We start from the raw sequence: 22,527 nt of genomic DNA on the forward strand, positions 1-22,527 counted from the left end.
TTTGCATTTTATTTCCAGCAGTGAAGAACAAAGTACGAAACAGTTGAATACAATGCAGGGTGGTAATTATTTTTATTTTTTAAGAACAAAATATTAAGCATGTTAAATTAGTCCAAATATGTAATGAGAATTTCTTAAGAGTTTTAAATATTGTAGCTACAGGTGCTCAGTACTATAATCTTTAAGGCACTCTTTAAGACTTGCAACCCTGAGGTCAGATTATTCTACTGAATTAAAGTGTAAGATTTCTGCAGGTGCAGGGACCTTTCCATTTTCAAACTCAAACTTCATAGTGCACATATTTGGACAATAGTGAGGTTCCTAATCATTATGAGAAAGGATGAACAGGCCCCTCAATGAAGACTGTTGTGCAATTGTACAAACACACTGCATACTTTCATTGGAATCTCAGTTACAATGTCAATATAAATGCTTTGAAATTAAAAAAAAAAAGTGAACAAATTCTTTTTTGAGGTTTCAGATAATGACTGACTCATGGAAACATTCTTGAAATGTTCATTTAGGTGCATAAGTAAATACTTTGGGTGCTGACTTTTCTTTCTTCAGTGCATAGATTCAAAGCTTTGGAAGTGACATCAATCCTTTGGCTTATATCAGGCTTGCGAACTTCCCACACAAGCCTCAGGTCCCTGCTCTTGACCATTACTGCTACTCAAATTAGCATAGCATTGCAATGTAAGATTAAAACATAACTAAATAACTGGGCTACATATTAACCACATCCACATTACAAACTATCACGTCTTAAAGAAGTACACTGAAATGTGTTAAAAATGAACAAATGTGCAACATACAGTATACACAAAATACGTCTCTTGGTTTGTAGGAAATTTGAAGGGAAAACACTGCACACATAAATTATCCTGGATCACAAATCTACAACAACAGTAACATACATTATTTAAAATAATAATAATAATAATAATAATAATGTAAAACTGCAAAACAACTACTATTGTTAGTGGTTACATGACTTACAAGACAAAAACAGGCAAGAAAAGGCACTTTCAGTAACACGTCTTAACAGTGTAGTATAGCTTTAAGATTAAGACAAGACAAATACAACGTATTTGTGTAAGTGCATTGTAACGATTCCCTTGTTTTCATTTTCATCGGCAGCTTCAGATGGCTTTTTATTTTTGTCCTCCTGGGATCATTTTATCAGATTGGTACATTTTTTTTTTTTTTTTTTTTTAAATTAACAGATTAAAAAATGTTTAAAAACATTCCCATATGACATTGTTTGTATTTCTTTGTATTAATATATATATATATATATATATATATATATTTTTTTTTTTTTTTTTTAGTTAATCACAATGTTTATGATTTAGGTTATGTAGAACATTCAGTTCTGTGTTGCTTAAAGTTCTGATCTGCCACCCACATCACAGTTTTACATGAGTAATTTACCAGTAATTTACCACCTGTTGACTGATTCATTAAAAAGAATAATTCATTTCCAAACTACTAATGCAGGCACCCTTAAAGTAACGATTCTGTCTTAAATAACTCTGAATAGTTGTAGCGTGGTAACAATCGAAACGTTTTTTGAAATAACCGATTCGAAATAAAATGCTTTCATAGTTTAGGTGATATTTGTTATGTAACATACAGTTGAGTGAATTTAAAGCTTTTCTGTGGATTTTTGAAATAATTACACAATATTAGTATGCTGACTGGACTGATACAGTAGTTGTCCATCCTTTGTTTTCAAGTGGATTCTCCTCTGTGCCTTCATTTGATTCATTATTTAATCACATAAAATTCACCATTGCAACATTTGTTGTACAACAGACCTACACATTTCTATATTTCAGCATCAGAAAACTGATCTGAAAGCATTAACAGGTGGACAGTATATGTCAGTTCACACTCAAAAGTGTATGTCTATCATAATGAAATACACTTCTCTCTCTCTTTCTCATACCTCCTTCTCTGTCTGCTGCTCTTTAGTGACAATTTTGACATTTTGGGTGGCATCTCTGTTTGTTGACATTGCAGCGGCAGCCTCCACTTGTGTCTCCAGGACCCTGAAGTGAGAAAGACAGATGAATCTCTGTTTCCAACTATGACATATTCAAAATCTATAGGTCGCGGTATTTGTCATAATGTTAACTGCCCATCATGGCATGATTTAACTGTCGGAGCATAGTTTTTAGAAATAAAACCTACAGTGCCACTTGAAAGTTTGTGAACCCCTTGCAGAATCTGTGAAAATGTGAAAAATTTTAACAAAATAAAAGAGATAATACAAAATGCATGTTATTTTTTATTTAGTACTGTCCTGATTAAGATATTTTACATAAAAGATATTTACATATAATTCACAAGACAAAAAATAGCTTGTGAAAAAAAGTTTGTGAACCATTGATTCTTAATACTGTGTGTGGTTACCTGGATGATCCACGACTGTTTTTTTTGTTTTGTGATGGTTGTTCATGAGTCCCTTGTTTGTCCTGAGCAGTTAAACTGAGCTCTGTTCTTTAGAAAAATCTTCCAGGCCCTGCAGATTCTTCAGATTTCCAGCATCTTTTGCATATTTGAACCCTTTACAACAGTTACTGAATGATTTTGAGATCCATTTTTTCACACTGAGGACAATTAAGGGACTCAAACACAACTATTAAAAATGGTTCAAACATTCACTGATGCTCCAGAAGGAAACGATGCATTAAGAGTCAGGGGTGAAAACTTTTGAACAGGATGAAGATGTCCAAATTTTTCTTATTTTGTTTAAATATCAGTTTTTTTTTCATTTAGTACTGCCCTTTGGAAGCAACAGAAGATACCTACATGTTTCCCGGAGACAAATTAAGTACAATTTACCTTGATCTTCAAATTCAAAAAGTTTTCACTTCCCGGCTCTTAATGCATCGTGTTTCCTTCTGGAGCATCAGTGAATGTTTGAACCTTTTTTAATAGTTGTGTTTGAGTCCCTCAGTTGTCCTCAGTGTGAAAAAATGGACCTCGAAACCATACAGTCGCTGCTGGAAAGGGTTCAAATATGCAAAAAATGCTTGAAATCTGAAGAATTTGCAGGACCTGGTGGATTTTTCTGAAGAACGCTGGGCAATTTAACTGCTCAGAACAAACAAGGGACTTATGAACAACCGTCACAAAACAAAAAAACAGTCGTAGATCATCCAGGTAACTACACACAGTATTAGAAATCAATTGTTCACAAACTTTTGAATGGGGTCATTTTAATAAATTCAGCTATTTTTTTGTCTTGTGAATTATATGTAAACATCTTTCATGTAAAATATCTTAATCAGGACAGTACTAAAAAAAAAATAACATGCATTTTGTATTATCTCTTTTATTTTGTTAAAATTTTTCACATTTTCAGATTCTGCAAGGGGTTCACAAACTTTCAAGTGGCACTGTATGTTCTTTTACTTTTACTCTTGTTTTCTGAGGGATGATATCCAATGAAACCAGAGAGTAAAGCTTATATCCCAGTCTTATGAAAAGAGCTCTTACTTTAGGCCCCCAGCGTGGTCCTCTGGTGACCCAGCAGATCTCGGTGTGGCAGACAGTACAGCGGAGCCAATCGCAGCCCTCTTTCTTTTGCACAATGATGCCGCACTGAGGGCAATGCATCGCCTCTCCAGAATTAACAAGAGTCTGTTCATGTGTGAGAGATGGACAATAAAAAGAGAGATATTTAGCACTTTCAACTGCGATAATGCAGTGGGTTTGAAATAATGTCATCACCTAATGTGTCTGAATATTTCAGAATTAAGAACATGCCATGAGCTTTGATATGAAAAAAAGATCTGGATTAGTAAGTGTTTGACCTTGAGCAGGTCTCTGGTTCTTCGAGCTGCGGAATCATTGATAGCGCGAGCTGCTATATCATCCTGATATTGCTTACAGTTCATCCCTTCATGAATGGCCTAAATGAAGGAAAAACAATGCCAAAGTCATTCACTTTATATTATAATAAGAACCTAATAGAGAAACAAAAACCTAGATGTAAATTGTATATATAATTATTTCAATGTGCATATAACATACTTTACCTTGCAGAGCAGGCAGTTGTGTTTTTTGCACACTGGGCAGTGGAAAGTGTTGACAGTATCTTCATAAACACACCAGCCTGGACAGTCTGCAGTAGCACAGTGATAACTGCCCTCACATCGAGACTCTGCAACAGACAGACCCCTCTGCAACCAGCGCTCATAATCGTCTACTGACACCAGCTGTGTGGGAGAGATAGCAGAAGGAAAAAATGCAAAGCATAAATTGGTTACCTTACTTGTACTCAGAAGTGGTGTAAAAACATTAAAAAAGATTCATCAAAATCTTGTCTGATGTTGCATGATGCCGTATAAGCACATTATTAGCAAAAGAACAGCCCAAATGTATAGCCACGTTATTACTGTATAGTAAACTAAAAGTAAAACCATAAAGAAACATTTTCGTTACTTGAAATAAAATAAACGTTTACTGAACTAAAATAAAATATGATAAACAAAAAAAAAACTTAAAACTTTCACTTTTTTAACAAGTTGAAATTATTAAAAAAAAAAACACTTATTTCAAAAATTAATAAACTATATAAACATATAAAAAAAGTTTTAAAAATGACAAAACACATTACATTACTAAAACTTTAAAATGAAAATATAAAAATAAAACTAATTCAAAATATTAATAAAAAAAAAAAAAAACAAAAAAAAAAAAACTGTAATCGTGCCAGCTGTTGGATATTATGTGGGGCTAGCCAACCATTATCATATTTTTTTTTTTTTTTTTTTTTTTTTGAGAGTGTCAAGTGCTAGTTCATTATTGGCAAGAGATTAAAAGGAATTTGGAAGCCATTTTTGAGGTGGCAGTTCCTTTTAATTATGAATCTTTATATTTGAGTAACAAATAGTAAAAAGGTAATTACAAGAAAATGGTGGGAGCCACCTACAGTTGCAGAATGGATAGATACAGTACATTAAACAATATATATGTGATGGAAATACTTTCTTTAAAGATTTTCTTTTTTTTTTTACATTTGGAGTGGAGTAAATGGACTGATTACATCAAACCCATATGATTTGGAAAAAGGTGTTTATTGAATGGTAAATGATCTGTAATATAGGTCCTTTAGGAGTTATAAGAAATGAGCTCCCCATGTTATATTGTATATAGTTTGCTGTTAAAAAAAAAATGGGGAAAATACAAAACACTTGGAAAGTGAAACAATTTTGAATTGAGGAAGGATAGCATACATACATTGTAACCACATTAATATGTTGCTGTATTATTGTACGAATAATGCCAGTCTTGATCATTTTATATAATTTCTCCTGTATAACAGGAAAAAAAAAGCTATAAATAGTTTCTCGATACTAAAATCACACGGATATATGGATATGACTCAGTGCTGTGAATTTTGACAGCACTGGTCATTTTAGCCAACAGAACTGTCATTAAAAGCCTTTCAAATCAGCATTGCTCCAGGTCTCCTGTCATGTGCGCTCCAGCACCACGGACAGTGTCTCAACTGCAGAGTGAGAGAACGACAGTCTGACAGACACTTCTAATCAGTGTACATGGATCTAGCCAGAAATACCAGACAGCAGTGTAGTTTTGTAGACAAAGGGGCAAATTAAAAGTAGAATAAATGAAAGTTCTCACAGCTCTGATTTCTCTTTCTTGCAAGATGCAGTCGCAGGCGTAGGCCTCGTCTCTGTATGGACATGCCACCTGAGGGTCCTCTGACATCAGAATCACAGAGCGCAGACACTCTCTACCCATAGAAAAACAGAGAGTTTTGTTAAATACTGCATGACAATACAGAACAATAAATATCACTGTATATGTGCTACAGCAGCACACTCTGACCGTTCCTTACTTGCAGAAGCAGTGAAGACACTCTCGGAGCAGGACTCCCTCGCCAGAATCAAGCTCCACGTAGCAGATCCTGCACTCCACTCTCTCTGGGTTAGGAATCAGATCCTGTCCGTCCATCTGCACCAGACGTGCAAAGTTTTCCCTGCGTTCTGCTTCTCTGGCCTACAGACACAGAAAGTGAAGTGGTAAGAACTGAAAGAGCACACATGGATGGGCATCCATAGATTATTATACATACACACACACACACACACACACATTATATATATATATATATATATATATATATATATATATATATTATATATACACACACAAATACATATACACCGATCAGGCATAACATTAGGTAAAGTGAATAACACTGATTATCTCTTCATCATGGCACCTGTTAGTCCTGTTAGTGGGTGGGATATATTAGGCAGCAAGTGAACTTTTTTTTCTCAAAGTTGATGTGACAAGGCCCAAATTGTGATGGCTAGACGACTGGGTCAGAGCATTTCCAAAACTGCAGCTCTTGTGAGGTGTTCCCGGTCTGAAGTGGTCAGTATCTATCAAAAGTGGTCCAAGGAAGGAACAGTGGTGAACCGGCGATAGGGTCATGGGCAGCAGAATACACAGTGCATCGCAGTTTGTTGCATATGGAGCAGCATAGCTGCAGACCAGTGAGGGTGCCCATGCTGACCCGTCCACCACCGAAAGCGCCAACAGTGGGCACGTGAGCATCAGAACTGGACCATGGAGCAATGGTAGAAGGTGGCCTTCTGTCTGATGAATCATGTTCTCTTTTACATCACGTGGATGGCCCGAGTGTGTGTGTGTGTGTTACCTGGGAAACACATGGCAGCAGGAGGAAAAAAGCAAGCCGACGGAGGCGGTGTGATGCTTTGGGCAATGTTCTGCTTGGGTCCTGCCATCCATGTGGATGTTACTTTGACACAAACCACCTACCTAAGCATTGTTGCAGACCATATACACCCTTTCATGGAAACGGTATTCCCTGGTGGCTGTGGCCTCTATCAGCAGGATAATGCGCCCTTGCCACAAAGCAAAAATGGTTCAGGAATGGTTTGAGGAGTACAACAATGAGTTTGAGGTGTTGACTTGGCCTCCAATTCCCCCAGATCTCAATCCAGTTGAGTATCTGTGGAATGTGCTGAACAAACAAGTCCGATCTATGGAGGCCCTACCTCTCAACTTACAGGACTTAAAGGATCTGCTGCAAACATCTTGGTGCTAGATACCACAGCACACCTTCAGGGGTCTAGTGGAGTCCATGCTTTGATGGGTCAGGGCTGTTTTGGCAGCAAAAGGGGGACCAACACAATATTAGGAAGGTGGTCATAATGTTATGCCTGATCGGTGTGAAGTAACAACACAAGGCTCTAAAACATACCAGAACTGTAAAAAAAAAAAAAAAAAAACATAACACACCTAGATGTGAAAGGTATGCATCTATTAAAAGAACTTTATTTGAGTTTTTGTCACATACTTCGTTTGCATAGCCATCTGTCTTTCTTAATTTCTAGGCCATTTTACATGACTAAACAGGAAAGAATCAAGCCCACAGTCATACAATCAAACAAGTTATGCTACATTACAGCCCTAAGTCAACCAATGAAGACATGTCTTCCTCTGGTTCTTTCTCTTTCACAATAGGTAGGCCTACTCATTTAGCAGATGTGTTTTATCCATAACGCATTAACTGCCAGTACTCATAGAGTAACTTGGGGGTAATTACCGTATGCTTTCTCATTATATTTTTGTAATCTAAATAAATATATTAGTATGTTTCTAACAGCATGAGCAAAAAATTCTCTCTACCTACAACATTTTCACAAAGTTATGTCTTTATGCTCAAGAGCAAAATTCTGTAGCAGAAAACCTGTATCAGATATGTTTTCTTAGCATGCATGCATTTACAGAGTCAAAGGTTTTTGCAGTGCTGTTCTATGGCATAGGTTTGGCATGTCAGACACTGTTCACATAGGCTCAGATTCACCTAAACTATTTCTCTTCTTCATTTCATGTTAGTTTTAATTTTGCAATTTTGAAGTGATGTAGGATAAGTTATTTCTGTGGACGTGGTATGCAAAAATGTTTAATGTTTAGCAAGCAAAATAGTGCATTGTTGGATAATCCATCACAGAACTAAAGTCATTCTGCACGGAAAAATTATGCTGGAACAGTTAAAAACAGTTTCTCTAAGTTCAGAGGATCTATATCTGAACTGAAAACTCATTTCAAAAATTCCAAGACTAGAAATAATTCAGTTCTTGAATATATGAGTATGTCAAACTACTTTACAAGAAACTGTCAAACAATATTAGACTGCGCAAGAGCTGTGCAGTCATTTCTTACATCTACTTACAAAAATATACAATACATCATCTGATGCTTGAGGCATCTGCCCATTAAAATAGTCTGTACCTGAATAAAGTTGTAAACTTTATTTTAGTTGAGACACAGCTCAACTATTGGAGGGGAGCGTCTTATTAGACCAAGTGAAATAACAGCATCATACATTTATTTGCCATAACATTATAAAAATGACTTCCTGCAACATGGATTGATTGCAGTGTTTAATTACAAAGATGTTTTTAAAATGGGTCAAAATGTTTAGCTTTTGTAAGTGGTCTGAAAAGGCGCCATTTGAATAGATGAGCTTGACATGGATCAAATTCATTAGCAATGAACTGTTCAGGCATATACAAGTTGCGCAGTATAATGGAGGGTGTTGGTGCTGTAGTTGCATTTGCGGTATGAGTGTGCCTGGTTTGCTAGTCGAGACTATACACTGTGTGTGTTTGCGTGTGTGTGTGCACGAGTCAGTAGTCCTGGTCGAGGTTGTGCAGTAGTGAGTTGTTGCCCCTCAGCTCCTCTCTTCTCCCTTTCTCCTTAAAAAGAAATAGAGACAAAAGAGAAGAGATTCAGACTGAGGAGTCAATCAGAGCTCACAAACTCCAAGAGAGCAGTAAAAGTACAACTCCTGAATAGTGGTTAACCGATATGGGTTTTTCAATGATTGATGACAATTTCTAAAGATCTGGATTGCCAATGGGCAATATAATAAAAATAATTTAAAAAATAATAATACAAATAAAACATCTTAAGGATGACAAATGAGATGCAAAACATTGCTGAAATTAAATTGCTTTTGTGTATTTTACTATAATAAAGTCAGCATGAAATGAAAATTCACCCTATCTATTTTCTAGAGGCACATTATAGATCTCAGCTTCTAAACGATTCATTCATGTATGTTTCTTTTTTGACCTCGTAATTTTTAGTCAAAATATTATAACTGAGACTTCTCCAATCATTTAGTCCACTTAAACCCTGACCCTGCAAGCTAATGTTCATCTGCATCCATTTTCACTTCACATTTTCACAACCGTTGCACTTCACAATACGAAAGATCTCTTGCTACTACTGTTTCATTTCAACACTGCACTGACACAGCACTGATATTCTTATACTCTCAGAAAAATATTCATATGTACAGGTCTACCATTTCTTTTCATTTAATTTATATGAATACAAACAAAATTACTATGCTGACCTGAGGATTTTGTCCTAAACCTGGGTGTGAGTGAAGATGTAAAATGGTTGGTGTGCATGAGCTGTATAAGCCAACAGCAAAAGAAACATGCCAGTCTCATCTGTTCTCATTGATTTCCACAAAGCATCAAAACAGTATAATATTCTGGTGGAAGCAGGCATAAGTATTGTGTAAAATGTGTTCATGCTTTTCTCAATTTATACTACTATCAGCTCTTAGTCTGGGCAATTATGTGCATATTTTGCGAAACTCACCTGTTGGTACTGCCTTATTGCTTCTTTTTCCTTCTGAATGCGTCGTAGCTCCAGAGCATCTGGTCTGTAGTTGCCGGGAACAGTGTAGCTTTCAGGTCTGTCTGAGCTACACATTTCACAGCCAGGACGTGTCGGTTTATTAATATATGTACAGGTTGGGCAGGCCCATCCCAGCTACATACCCACAAAAACAATGATTCAAATAAGCACCATAATCTCATCATACAAGTGCATCTATGTATTTATAAAATATTTGTTGTTTTAATGATATGTATTTTCTGTTCATGCATTTCTAAGAGGTGTTTTAAATATTATTAAAGGCTCAATAGTATAAAATGTCTGGGATTTATCTTGTAGAAAAACCTGTTCTGTGTGTTTACATTATTTTGAACAGCATGTACCTGTGTGCTTGTTCTGTTGGGTGCCAGGGCTTCATTCAACTGCGGCAGCTCAAGGTTGATCAGGTCACGGATATCACTCAAACCCATCCTCTCTGTCCCTCCAGCACTGTTGCCTGAGAGTTATACATCAAAACTGTCAATTGTACAAGACTTCATACACAAAAGAATTGAGAATGAAATGATTAGTTTAGTAATTTCTTAGCAGAAATATTGAGATTCCCATTTATCAACAAAAAATTGGTCTGTGCAAATGCATGTTATGACTTTGACTGGTGGCCTTTTGTGGTCATGATGTGTATTGGTGTCTGCGCATACACACTCAGAGTATTATGGCTGCTATGAAGTCTCGTAGGCAGGGTGCTGTATGGCCTTGAGGCTGTGTTCAGAGTTGATGGCCCATTGGGTACCGCTTCTTGGTGAGGCTGATTAGACGTTGGCGCCAAAGCTGGCATGAGTAAAGCACTTTCCTGATCTTGTTGGTACAGCCCTCGACTGAGTCGAGCCTGACGGGCAGAAACGAGATAAAGGAACGCAGTGTCGCCATCTCGCTGAACTCCATAAGAAGCCAGAGAGCGATGATCAGAGCACAAAGACTGGCCGATGACCCAGCGCTGCACACGCGGATGAAAACCATAGTCTGTGAAGACCTTAGAGGGCAAAAACTGTGTGTCATTAACAAAGCTAAATGGTAACTAAAGTAATTCTGAGAATCACATGGCAATGAAAGAATGATTGATGAATGTTTATTTGGTTGATGGTTAGTAATGTTTATTTGGTTAATGTTAATCTGCACCCACCTGCTGTTTGAGAGCACCAATTGTGGAGTGGGGGAAGACGTTCACTGTGACACAACAGGAAGAGGATGCATCCTCTACCACCACAGCCAGGCTGCATGATAAATCAATGCATCAGCTGAGATCAGAATGGCTTAGAAACATAACATATGTGTGTACATGTAAAAATGTGTGTGGTTGGTTGGATTACCAAATGAGTTGGTATAAATTAAAGGGATAGTTCACCCTTGTTTACTCACCCTCATGTTGTTCCAAACCTGTGTGACTTTCTTTCTTCTGTAGAACATAAAAGAAGATATTTTGAGAAGTTTAAGTGTTTTTACGTCCTTTTTTTCAAAATATCTTATTTGTGTTCCACAAAAGAAGGAAAGTCACAGTCAACAGGTTTGGAACGAGATGAGGATGAGTAAATGATGAAGGAATTTTCTTTTTTGGGTGAACTATCCCTTTAAATGTTACTGATAAAATACTAAAATACAGATTTATGAAATATACTCTCAAACTGTGTCCTAACCAGTTGCGATGTAACAAAATTTCAGCAACAAGAAATGGGTCTGTCCACTCTGAAGGCAAAAACAGGGCATGCATGACACATTCAATTACAAAATAGAGCCAATCAAAACAGTCTTTCTCTGTCTGCCTGCACTTTCTGCACTTATATGATGCTTTACCAGAAGGAATGTTTTTATGGTTTTTCAGGAAGAACTTTGGGTATTTGACATGTAGTTTTCAATTTGAAACTTTTACAATCAGTATCTTCTTTGAATTTTTTTGGCCTTTATTTAGATAGGAAAGTGGGAGAGGGCATTGGGCGGTATCAGAAAGGACCTCAAGCTGGCATTCGAACTCCGGTCACCCGAAGTACAACTGCTGTGGATCAGGGCTACCATTACAAAAATCGAAAACAAGTGCCTGACAAAATGTAATGCCACTTTTAGCAACAGCAGCTGGACAGAAGCACTGATTAACAAGAAACAGACATCTTTTATCGCTTGCCGCTATGCATCTGGTTAGGGCACATTGTTAAACTGATAAAAAAAATTAAAAAAAAAAAATGGGCCAATGTCTGTAAACATGTATTTTACCTAATTTCAGTGTCAGTGTAATTATGTTTAGAGGGCTGAATGCTCAGAGCAGCTCTCTGTTTAGCTAAAGATGATGCACAGACAGATGCCGCCCGAACATCACCTGCCTCTATTGCGCTAACCAGCTCCGCACATATCTCCTCTAGAGAAAAAAGAAGAAAGGGAGAAAATGAATAAGGACAAGAATGAGAAAGTTGGATGGGAAAGGAGTGGAATGGAGGGTAGAATCGGAAATGGAAGCAGTTGTCAACATAACAGACAACTGACACATTGTTTATTGTTTGGCAACAGGGTCAAGCTGATCGTGAGCAGAAAATTAAAACAAGAAAACAAATGACTACCTGTACATGGCATGGGTGCATTGCTCTGTGAATCCAAAGGCTGGGGAGGTAGCTTTCCTTCTTCAGTGGATGAATTAATTGCCACTAAAATAAAGAGCAAGAGACAAAGTGGTTTAAAAGCACAGAAGCAACAGTAAAAGTCAAAGTCATCATATAAAATGAGAGAAAATGAATAAACAAACAAAACTGACAATAAACAGTTGGAAGAAAGTAGAAGGAAGGCAAACCTCTATGCGCTTCACGGAGTGATGACATCACTACAGTGGCCCACTCCTGTGCTTCCTGCTCACAGCGGAAGTTGAAAGTGATACGGTCGTGTGGGGGTGTTGCCAAACTCAGTTCATGGCACTGTGGGGACTTGACTTCATAGCGAACAGTCTTGAGGTTAAACTCAGCAATGGACTGAATGAAAATAGACAGAGAGCCACTTGTTTTACTTTAACAAAACTCAAGTGATTTGACAACTGAACTGATATAGTCCTGGAAATATCTATCTCTCACACAAGCAAATAAACGACCTAGCCTATTTAAAACTTATCATCTACTGATTCAAAATTAGCCAGTTTTATCTCCCCCCCACCACCACCACAATATTAGGAACTACCAGATATTTTCATTAAATTGTGTTTATTAGTCATTACTTTGTTAAATCTGGTTTTATCATAATTTGTTACATTCATTGGTTACATGGGTAGATGTTTTACAAAGATAACACTGATGAGAATAAATGCAATGAGATTTCAAAATGATATTAATTCTCTTTGGGCTCTCGAGACCCTGGGTATAAACCATAATATTCACATGCTACGACTTTCTGATTTGCTGTACTTGTAGTTTGTAAACTGTAGAAGTACACTCTCCCAGGAAGTATAGGTCACAGTGTCCCCAAATAATACAATCCTGGATAACAAATACTTCTATGAAAGAGCATGCCTGCATTGTTGTAAAACAGAGGGATAAAGAATTAAACACTACATTACACGTATTTTAAAGGGAAATAATAGGTTTAAAATATGTTATATTATTATTATTATTATTTTCACATTAATGTATATTTACTGGGGCCTCTGGGACCCGAAACAATAACGAAGTCCATATCTACAGATTCACATGAGGGATAGTTTCAATTTCTATATCTATAAATCTATTACAGCAAATGAAAGTGATTACACAAGTATTAATGCGTGAACCTGAACCTACTAACTACAAACATGGATAGGTAACGTGAAGAGCGTAAAGTTTATTTATGACTCATAACTCGGCAAAATAACAGAATTAGGGGGTGGAGGGAGAATTTCAACAACAAAGACTAGCAAAACAACATGTGATTCACTCGTGTGTACTCTATATCAGCCAGAGGGCAGCGCTATATAATGACGGCGCAGATACTTCTGGAATGAAAATATTACTATCGATGTTGCGTTCTTTTCTAAACTTTTAACCAGTAATCAAAGCACAGCAGACTGATACTTCAGGCAAGTTGGCCATTTCCTCACCACACTGCGTCCAGCCGTTGTTCCGCTGATGTCCCTTAACGCAAGGCGGAATTCCCCTGCCTTCCCCGGGTCCATGCTCAGCTGAAGACGGAGAGATTCGTCTCCGGCGCCCGGGAGACAAAGAGGTCGTATACCAGAGTGGCATACTGACACTTTCACTGACATCAAAACAGTGCTGCAGGCCGACTGCGAGGCCTCATGGCCGAGATGAGACGATGAAGACTGGGCCGGCGGAGGTGTGTGAGTCCACCCGCCTGAGCTCAGCGACATGCCGCCGACTGACGACTTCAGGCGGGGATATATCGTGTTGACACCCCAGTACCAGCCAGGTTTTGTTCGCTAATATGATGCTAGGAGATATCCTACAACTCTCTTATGCGGACACTTACACAGAAGTAGCGGCCTTGTCATCTTTGTTTTAGTTTCAGATGGAGGGCAGTTCAGCGTCAGAGCAGGAAGAAACACGGCTCAAGCAGCGACAGACATTTTACACTGAGAGACGCTGCGCCTCCTGTTGAAAAACACACATTCAAACACACTGCTTTCTCATCTAGGGGATATCCCAATTTTCCATGTCAGGCTGAAATTTCATCTCATGAAACTTAACTGTAATGCAACTGTGGTGATTACAGTGACGTGGTTGCACACAAATACAGTTTTAGCTGTGATTAAGCCGTGGTTTATTATGCTTTCATGAGCTTATTTTTATGGTATAACTTCAAATACCACAGTTAAATCATGATTGCTGTAGTAAAATCATGGTAAATATTTTGGATTGTTTTACTATGGCTTTTAAAATATAACAGTTAAACTATCGCTACTGTACTAAAAAACCAGCCATGTCTACTACTACCTGGTGGCCAGTTGCATAAACTTTGCCACTATGTTAAGACTGTGTCTTAATAGTTCACATTTAAAATTTACTGATAATTTACTCACCTCCATGTCATCCAAGATGTTCATGTCTTTCTTTCTTCAGTCAAAAAGAAATTAAGGTTTTTGAGGAAAACATTACTCTGGGTTCGGGCCAAATTCCGAGCTCGGAGCCCTCCTCCGGACAGCACGCCAAATACGCATAAATTACTATACGAATTACTTTATTTTGATTTCATGTACGTGTAAACTCGTGAAATATATTAAAGCGTCTTTGGTGTTTCCATGGTTTCTACAAAATAAAACCGGAAACCGAGGGTAATGCGGTATGATGTCATTGATAGGCGATGCACAGACACGCTCTGTGTCCTGGTTAAAATTGCTTATTTCTCTGGATTTAAACATTCTTGGAAATATTTGGGATAATGTAAGTACACAGGTCAACAAAATATATAACACTGTTCTAGTGGTTTTTGGATATTTTAATCAAAAAAGTTTACATATCGTGGCTTTAATTTCTTTTCGACTGAAGAAAGAAAGACATGAACATCTTGGATGATGTGGGGGTGAATAAATTATCAGGAAATTTTAATTCTGAAGTGAACTAATCCTTTAACATAGTGAGAACTAAGGCTACAAAACAGTTACTTGATTTAATTACAAATAGATCTTTGCATTTACAGTTTGGAATGTATTGTTTATTCATTTTGATAATCTGAGAAAATATTCTGTTGTTGTTTAAAACACATTAAAATAAATAATAGTATTAGTAAGAAATCCTCTGCTTTATTTAGGCACTTTAACCATTTAACACTAGTGGAGGATTGAGTTACCATTCAGCAAACACTTGTAAACGCCTTCTCAAAACATCATAACAGCTTCTATCTATGCATACAATGCTTAAATAATCTGTTTTTAATTTTTTTTTTTTTAACATATAACTTTTTTTCGCTCGACAAAAAAAAAATAACGCTTTACAAAGAATTCAGAAAAGGCCTGTCTTTCTTTGGATTTAAATTATGTGAATATTTCACCAATAGAATGACTAGTAAATTTAATTGACAGACTAAATAGCCAATAGAAGTGTTATTATTTTACTAAACCCTTAAGTGGGTGTGGTCATTATCACCGGAAATGACTCGGACTGCTAAGAGGCGTGGCTTTGTAGGCTGTTTTCGGATAAAGAGAGTGTTGTTAGATGTTTTCGAAATTTTTACGGACATAATACAAGAATCAGGAGGCATAATCGTTAACGATAGGCTACAAGTGTTAATATAAGCATCGTTTGATTAAGTCGCGTCATTTAAAGCGACGCTTATCTCGTTTTCTGAAGATAAATTTGTTCTAGGTCAAATAAGGGGATGCTGCTGCAGTTGCTGCCTTGGAGCTCAACACAATCGCTTAATTTTATGTTGCGTTTAGTCGAAAAAAGAAGCTTTGCGATAAGAGAAAACGCCTGCAGAATATGTCAGTCTCGACCGAGTCATTTTCAAATATACTAAATTTGCACTGTGCAACGTATTTTATTGCTGCCCCACACCGCGCGTAGACACCAGGTCATTTTAGCGTGTATTGTGTTTTGAGTTGGGCAACAATTCTGTAAACAGATCTTTCTGTGAACCGATTCCATTGCTCTTTTCGCCTAGATTTTTAAATCGGCAAGTGTCAGTGCAACAGAAAAGGTAAGCATAACAAAGGATACTCTGTGATTAAATGTGGTCAATATTAACAGCCTAGTTCGTCAAACGTAGGTCAGTGGATGTTGCTTAATGTAAATAATAGAATGTATTTCTTACCTAAACCACTTTGCTCTTTTATAATCTACAATTTTCCTGTTAGTTATTATTTTGTCAGTAAAATGTCCCCTCTTTAATCTTGTGGGTTTTTTTTCCTTTTCTTTTTTTTCACCCCATACGCCCAGGTCGATTTATAAAGTAGGAAGTGGGTTGTTGGGGGGAGGGGACGACAGTCAGATGGGCGTTTTCAGATGTGGAGTAAACAAATAATCCGTCTTTTGTTGCAAAAATGAAATTTTATATATGGTCTTTTTTGTTGTTCATGTAATGTGAATTTGTCCGTGTGGATTTTTTTACATGACGCACAAAGCGGGAGTCAGTGAACTTTGTATGCAAATAAGCAACACTAGACGAACCCAACTGTTTCCATTTGCAACGCAATACCACTAGTTGCATTAATAAATTATTTGTATTCAAGGTTATTCACAAACAATGAAATACAGATACTTGGTATATGTTAAGTGTGTGTGTTTTATTTTCCAGTTATGAAGCTTTTAGAGAATTCCCGTTTTGAGGCTTTGAGCTCCCAGCTGTGTGTTGAAACTGGAGATGCTCACATCCTTGGCAGGTATGAACTTCGAGAATAATCCCGAGTGTTTCTGTTTTCTTTAAACATATAAGTCCAAGAATTGTGATTTATCTATAACGGGAAATATAAAGGGAAAATAAAAGTGAGTTGCAGGCTTTGCAAAATCAGCTTCATGTCATTCCGAACTCATAAGAAGTTTGTTGTTCTTTAAAACACAAATGAGGATATTTTTAATGAAACCTGCGAGTTCTGTCCCTCCATTGAAAGTCCATTCACCCAAAACTTTAACTCTTTAAAAAAAAAGGTTCATAAGAGATTGTAACAATAATCCCTATCCCATGTATGTACGTTGATCAACATTATAAAGATATGAATAAAAGGATAATTAAATCTGTTCTTTTAAATCAATCATATCTCTTCAGAAGACTTGATAGATGATTAGACAGAAGATTAAACCACTCAATTCATATGCATTACTTTTACAATCTCATAATGAAATTTGTGAATCATTTTGGTGGAGAATGGACTTTCAAAAGAGGGTCAGAAATCTCTCGGGTATCTTCATTTGTGTTTCAAAGATGAATGAAAGTTTGGAACAACATGAAGGTGAATAAACGAAGACAGAATTTTCTTTTTTCTTTTTTTTTTTTTTTTGTGAACTATCCCTTTTAAAAACTTGTAAATGTCTATAATACACATTTTTGTGGTTAAGCCAAGCTCTAAAATATTTAATTTGGTACAAATGGCTTTTTCTGAGTGCAGTCGCTGTAATATTAATAATGCTTAGACAGTAATTACAAACAACAGGAAAAAGTCATGGTTGATTTAGAATTGATTTAATTCTTGTGTTTAAGTTCATTTGTCTGTTCTGGTGAACATCCTGTCACACATCAACATAAACATGCTTTCGTTCTTCCTGTGGTTATTGTAGTGTCAAATGAAGCTTCACGTGCATCAGCTTTTTAGCTTTTACTCTGAAAACGTTAGCATGTTTGGGCTCAGCGAGAAACCTGCATCTGATAGACACACCGTGCAGAATTTGCAGAACTATTGCCGCAAATGATAGCAATACTTAGCCCGCCACGATAAAAAAGGTGCAAAAGTGCATCATTTTAGCAACTTGTGCGTCTCTTAATATTTCAGTATTTTTGAACTTTTAACAACTTCAAACTATCACAGGATAGGGATATTGAACCAATTTTATTTGGGTTTTCAATATTGGAACACATTTCTTCAAGCTATATGGTGTTGGGTTTAAACCTGGAAATGTATTTTCATTCACTTTGTCAAGGTGTTATGTAAGTGCAAGGGGGTCTGTTACCAAGGTGATGATATACCCTGAATAGCGACGTGATTGTTGTTGCCATGACGCAGATTGTAGTGTCCTTTAACACATACCAGTGTGGTTATTTAGGGGTGCATGTAAACACAGCTGAGTTTCATATGAGCTGCCAGCTTCTTTGCACTAATCCAGTAACATGATTAAATGCCAGAGTACAGTTCAGACTGAGAGATCAAATGTGGCTTCCCTGAGCACCGATGTCAATACCAGTATACATCTCTTGATAGTGCTCACAGTGGCATTGTCAAGTATATGTAACCCATGCATTTGCCTTGGTAACGTTATCTTCTTTATTTTGCTAACAATCACCACCATCAGTATCTCGTTACAGCCCTACTTTCAAACTGTCTGGTTCGGTGTGGCGTGTCTTCCCTCAAACTGATCTTTACACGCAGCAACCACACACTTTACAGTTTGTGACAGTTCAACCTTTGTTCTCCACTGTTTTCTTTTTTTCTTCCACTGATTTGTGGAGCTTCAACACTGCTGGCTACAGTGTCCCAAATCATATGACTCTCCTTTCTGTCCTGATATAGCCTTTGCCCTTCACTTATAAATAATCATGTCTGTGGAGCGTTACTGGGACTGTCTGAAGTTTCACAACCTCTCTTGCATAAGCCAGAAAGATAAACACGTACGATATTCCCATGCCCTCCCCCCTTAGAGTTACATTTATAACATTTTTACTTAAAAATATAGGTTTGAAAAAGGCCAGCAGTCAAGGTCATAATAATCAAAATAATTTTACCAATGTCACGAACACTGCAATACAAAAATGTTTATGATATCTTCTGTAAAACCCAAGCAATATATTATAAATGGCAATATTTTTGTGTGTAATGATTGTATGAATGAACAGAATCAAATCAATCACTTTCTTTTTTCCTTTCTCTTTTCCTATGTGTAGGATCGAGAGTTACTCGTGTAAGATGGCTGGTGATGACAAGCACATGTTTAAGCAGTTCTGTCAGGAGGGGGAGCCACATGTACTGGAAGCTCTGTCCCCCCCTCAGTCCAGCAGCGCTCCGAGCCCTAACCTGTAAGCCTTAACACACAACCATAACCTTCAGCTCAGCTATTGTGGTTGCACTACACAATATCTCTTGTGCACTTTCTTTTAGATTGGGGAAGAGTGGGGAGGATGGAGAGAACCCACTAAGTGATAAGTGTTGCAGGAAGACTTTGTTCTACCTTATCACCACCCTGAACGAGTCGTTCAGGCCTGATTATGACTTCAGTGCCGCCCGTGCCCATGAGTTCAGCCGAGAGCCCAGCGCTAACTGGGTTAGTATGACTGGTTTCCAACTCTATCATGATAACATATCTGCTTGGGTAAAAAATAAATTGCTGTATGATATTATATATCGGATACGAAAGTTTTTAGATGAACAGTAAAAATGGAATTGTTAAAATTATTCAAAGCAACATAATGCATTCAGATTTTAAAGTTCTCTCAATGATGGTCTTAATAATTGTCTTAAGCTACTTTTTGTCAATTTTAATTTGTTTGCTCACTAAATGTAGCTGTCTTCATTCTGTCAATAAGTTTGTAAAGGCAATCACAGATTTCTAATTCAGCAAATTTTCAGTTAGTTTTTGTTAAGACAGCTATGTTTGAATAGTTAGGACAACATTTGGGGAACTCTCTTGGTCTTACATTATTTTTTTTTATGTAGTTTCAAGTAGTTCACATTTCTTTATTTGTGATTTAAAAGGTCCCATAAACTGAATGATACGTGGGTTCTTTTTTTTTACAGTGTAATCTATTCATTATCAATTTGGTTGAATTTTCAGAAACTATTTCCTTTTATGTCTAGCTCTGTTTCCTAACACTCTTGTTTGTGTCCTCCAGGTGGCAGATTCTGTTAACAGCAGCCTTTATTCTGCTGTAGGGGAGCAGTTTAACACTTTAGGCCCAGAACTGTGGAATGCCATTGACCAAGAGATAAACCTGCAGAGCTGTGACATCTATAGGTGTGTGAAAAATGAAGAATTTTTTTTCTTGCCCTCAGTTATGGAGGTGTAGTTCTAACAAACATTTTCAAACCTTTAAATGTGTTCTGTACATCTATTTTAATAAGTCCTTGCTATTTTGTTTGTAGCTACAACCCAGACCTTGACTCTGACCCCTTTGGTGAGGAAGGCAGCCTGTGGTCCTTCAACTACCTCTTTTACAACAAGAAACTTAAACGCATTGTATTCTTCACTTGCCGCTCAGTCAGGTCAGTAATCACTCAATGTACATGTTATAGAAAAGTAATTTACTATTTTTTTTTTTTTTTTTTTTTTTAACATCTACTTCTGTTCAGTGTCCTCAGTAGTTACGGTTGCAGTGGCCTTGACAATGAGTTGGACATGGAGCTGGATGATGATGAAGAGGAAGTGGACAGCTTCATGGAAGACAGGTGAGCTCAACCACACAATCCATAAGGACTCAGAAGAAAACAATTGTGATTTTATACTTTTTATATCAGAGATGGTTTGTAGGACCAATTACAAGCATGTTAGTATGTTCCAGTGTTCTTCGTCAAGGTATTACTTGTATTTCAGTGAAGAATTGTTTGCCAAAGTCTTTTAAAATGGTTTCTTTTACTCTGTATTGCAGGGTCCCCCGAGCTCTGTGTGTCTAAAGCTTCCTCAGGGATGACAACCTGAGCTTCAGCCAAAGGGCCTCGCCGATAACTTTGCACCCATTTTCTTATTTTTTCAAGGAAAAAAAAAAACTTTCAAACTTTATTTTCTGGGGATTTTCTTAAACGTGTGTGCTTAATTCTTACTTGTTCATTATGGACTGAGGAGGGGAAATATATGAGAGGAATTTATACCTCCCTCCCATTTGCCTCTAAAGAAGATCACAGACTGTGGGCTGAGAAGAGTCCCAAGAGAGCTGCTTAGACAAGGTTTGACATGGACTCATTTTAGGCTTTGGTGAGGCAGAGACAGTAAAAACCAGTGGAAACCAGCTCTCCCAGAAATGAAAGATAGTCACATTCAAACACCAGCATTTTGACCGTGGAAATGGGATGTGACATTCTTTTGTGCACACTTTGGACTATTAAGACTGCACGAGCACCATTTCTACCCCTTCCGTTTTATTGGTTCTCCTACTGTTTTCATAACTTGCTGGAGGGACGGGGGGGTTAACTGTAAGTTTTGAAGCAACTAACAGGTACTTCTCCCCTCTGTGTTTCCTGGGAATTAAACCCATGACCCTGGCATTGTTAGCACCATGCTCTAGCAAATATACAAGGCTAAATTTAAAAGATTTTTTTGTGCGTTTTATTTTTTTGTAAGCTTAATTATCTGAAATTCATTTATTTTAGTATACATTGACTGCACTGATTCTCTCTTTTTTATATTAAATGTCTGCAGGCTGCCATTGTTTTTTGACTCTATAATGTTGGCTTTGCTATGAAAACTGTTGTTACTTTTGCATAGTTCAAAGGTAAACATACAAACCAATTATTGTTTAATTTTTTTTTTTTTTTTTTTTTGAATCTTGTTCATTTTTCATAACAATGTGAAATTTCAAAATAACAGTGCTGATATGGTAAGACAAATGTGAATGGAATCGGTCTCTTGTAGCCTTAGGATTTTGATTTTAAGGATGATTGAGCATCTGTGACAATAAAACTATAGTTTTTTTTGTTGTTTGATACCTGAAATCATCTGCTTTATGACCATTCCTGAATTGATACTGATGACAAAAAGCAACTTTTAACTACAGTTTACCAAGAAGCTTTGTTTAACACAATTTGGTTATCATAGATTTAAAATGCCATTTAAGAAGTAATGCTTGATTTGAATATATGGGGATGTTTTAAAACAAATGTTTTATTATAACTCTTCCAAAATTTTTCAGACTTTATTAAAACTAAAATCAAAAGGTAATGCAGCTATAGAGTGTAGTGACTGAGACAGATCAAACACAATTTTTTGTTATATTCCATAAATGATCAACCAGACACCTCACCCAACAAACAAACTAGGTGTCTATGAAGTGTCCCCAAACGACAATTAACACCCAAATGCAGAACAGGGATACCATCATGATAGTAGTTGAACAAACTAAAACTCAAGTTGGCAAAACCAAACTAATTCAATGAGGATTAATGCTGCATTCACGTGCTATCGGAAATTTGATAATTCCCACTTCTGAAGTCGTGATTACGAGCTCAGC

General features: G+C 36.9%; 2 protein-coding genes across 3 annotated transcripts; one reads left to right on the top strand and one right to left on the bottom strand.

The window, feature by feature from the left end:
* Positions 1 to 55: 55 nt before the first annotated feature.
* shrprbck1r (sharpin and rbck1 related) lies at positions 56 to 16,900 on the bottom strand. 2 transcript variants are annotated; one of them, XM_051901013.1, is made up of 15 exons: positions 16,477 to 16,900; positions 13,808 to 14,318; positions 12,539 to 12,713; positions 12,312 to 12,395; positions 11,971 to 12,112; positions 10,889 to 10,979; positions 10,411 to 10,738; positions 10,092 to 10,204; positions 9,691 to 9,864; positions 5,876 to 6,036; positions 5,659 to 5,770; positions 4,050 to 4,229; positions 3,825 to 3,923; positions 3,508 to 3,651; positions 56 to 2,054 (listed from the first exon to the last, which is right to left on the bottom strand). In XM_051901013.1, exons 2-15 carry the CDS (start codon positions 14,075 to 14,077, stop codon positions 1,974 to 1,976), a joined length of 2,154 nt encoding a protein of 717 aa, XP_051756973.1. In that variant the 5' UTR covers positions 14,078 to 14,318; positions 16,477 to 16,900; the 3' UTR covers positions 56 to 1,973. The 2 variants fall into 2 exon arrangements, with proteins under 2 accessions (XP_051756973.1, XP_051756971.1); XM_051901011.1 differs by lacking the exon at positions 16,477 to 16,900 and adding an exon at positions 14,747 to 15,206.
* On the top strand, positions 15,813 to 22,012 carry maf1b (MAF1 homolog, negative regulator of RNA polymerase III b). Its single transcript, XM_051901018.1, has 8 exons — positions 15,813 to 16,362; positions 16,960 to 17,044; positions 19,255 to 19,386; positions 19,469 to 19,631; positions 20,200 to 20,321; positions 20,450 to 20,569; positions 20,657 to 20,752; positions 20,953 to 22,012. Exons 2-8 carry the CDS (start codon positions 16,962 to 16,964, stop codon positions 20,975 to 20,977), a joined length of 741 nt encoding a protein of 246 aa, XP_051756978.1. The 5' UTR covers positions 15,813 to 16,362; positions 16,960 to 16,961; the 3' UTR covers positions 20,978 to 22,012.
* The last annotated feature ends 515 nt before the right edge of the window (positions 22,013 to 22,527 follow it).

Source organism: Ctenopharyngodon idella, chromosome 7 (assembly GCF_019924925.1).
Source record: "Ctenopharyngodon idella isolate HZGC_01 chromosome 7, HZGC01, whole genome shotgun sequence".
NCBI classification, from domain to species: domain Eukaryota; kingdom Metazoa; phylum Chordata; class Actinopteri; order Cypriniformes; family Xenocyprididae; genus Ctenopharyngodon; species Ctenopharyngodon idella.

Coding starts and splice junctions, on each gene's coding strand:
- shrprbck1r (XM_051901013.1), bottom strand. CDS start 14,077: ATGTCGCTGAGCTCAGGCGGGTGGACTCACACACCTCCGCCGGCCCAG. Junction 12,113..12,311: donor TGCACCCATGCCATGTACAG/GTAGTCATTTGT, acceptor TTTTTTCTCTAG/AGGAGATATGTGCGGAGCTG. Junction 2,055..3,507: donor GACCACGCTGGGGGCCTAAA/GTAAGAGCTCTT, acceptor TTCTCACTTCAG/GGTCCTGGAGACACAAGTGG.
- maf1b (XM_051901018.1), top strand. CDS start 16,962: ATGAAGCTTTTAGAGAATTCCCGTTTTGAGGCTTTGAGCTCCCAGCTG. Junction 17,045..19,254: donor GATGCTCACATCCTTGGCAG/GTATGAACTTCG, acceptor TCCTATGTGTAG/GATCGAGAGTTACTCGTGTA. Junction 20,570..20,656: donor TTCACTTGCCGCTCAGTCAG/GTCAGTAATCAC, acceptor ACTTCTGTTCAG/TGTCCTCAGTAGTTACGGTT.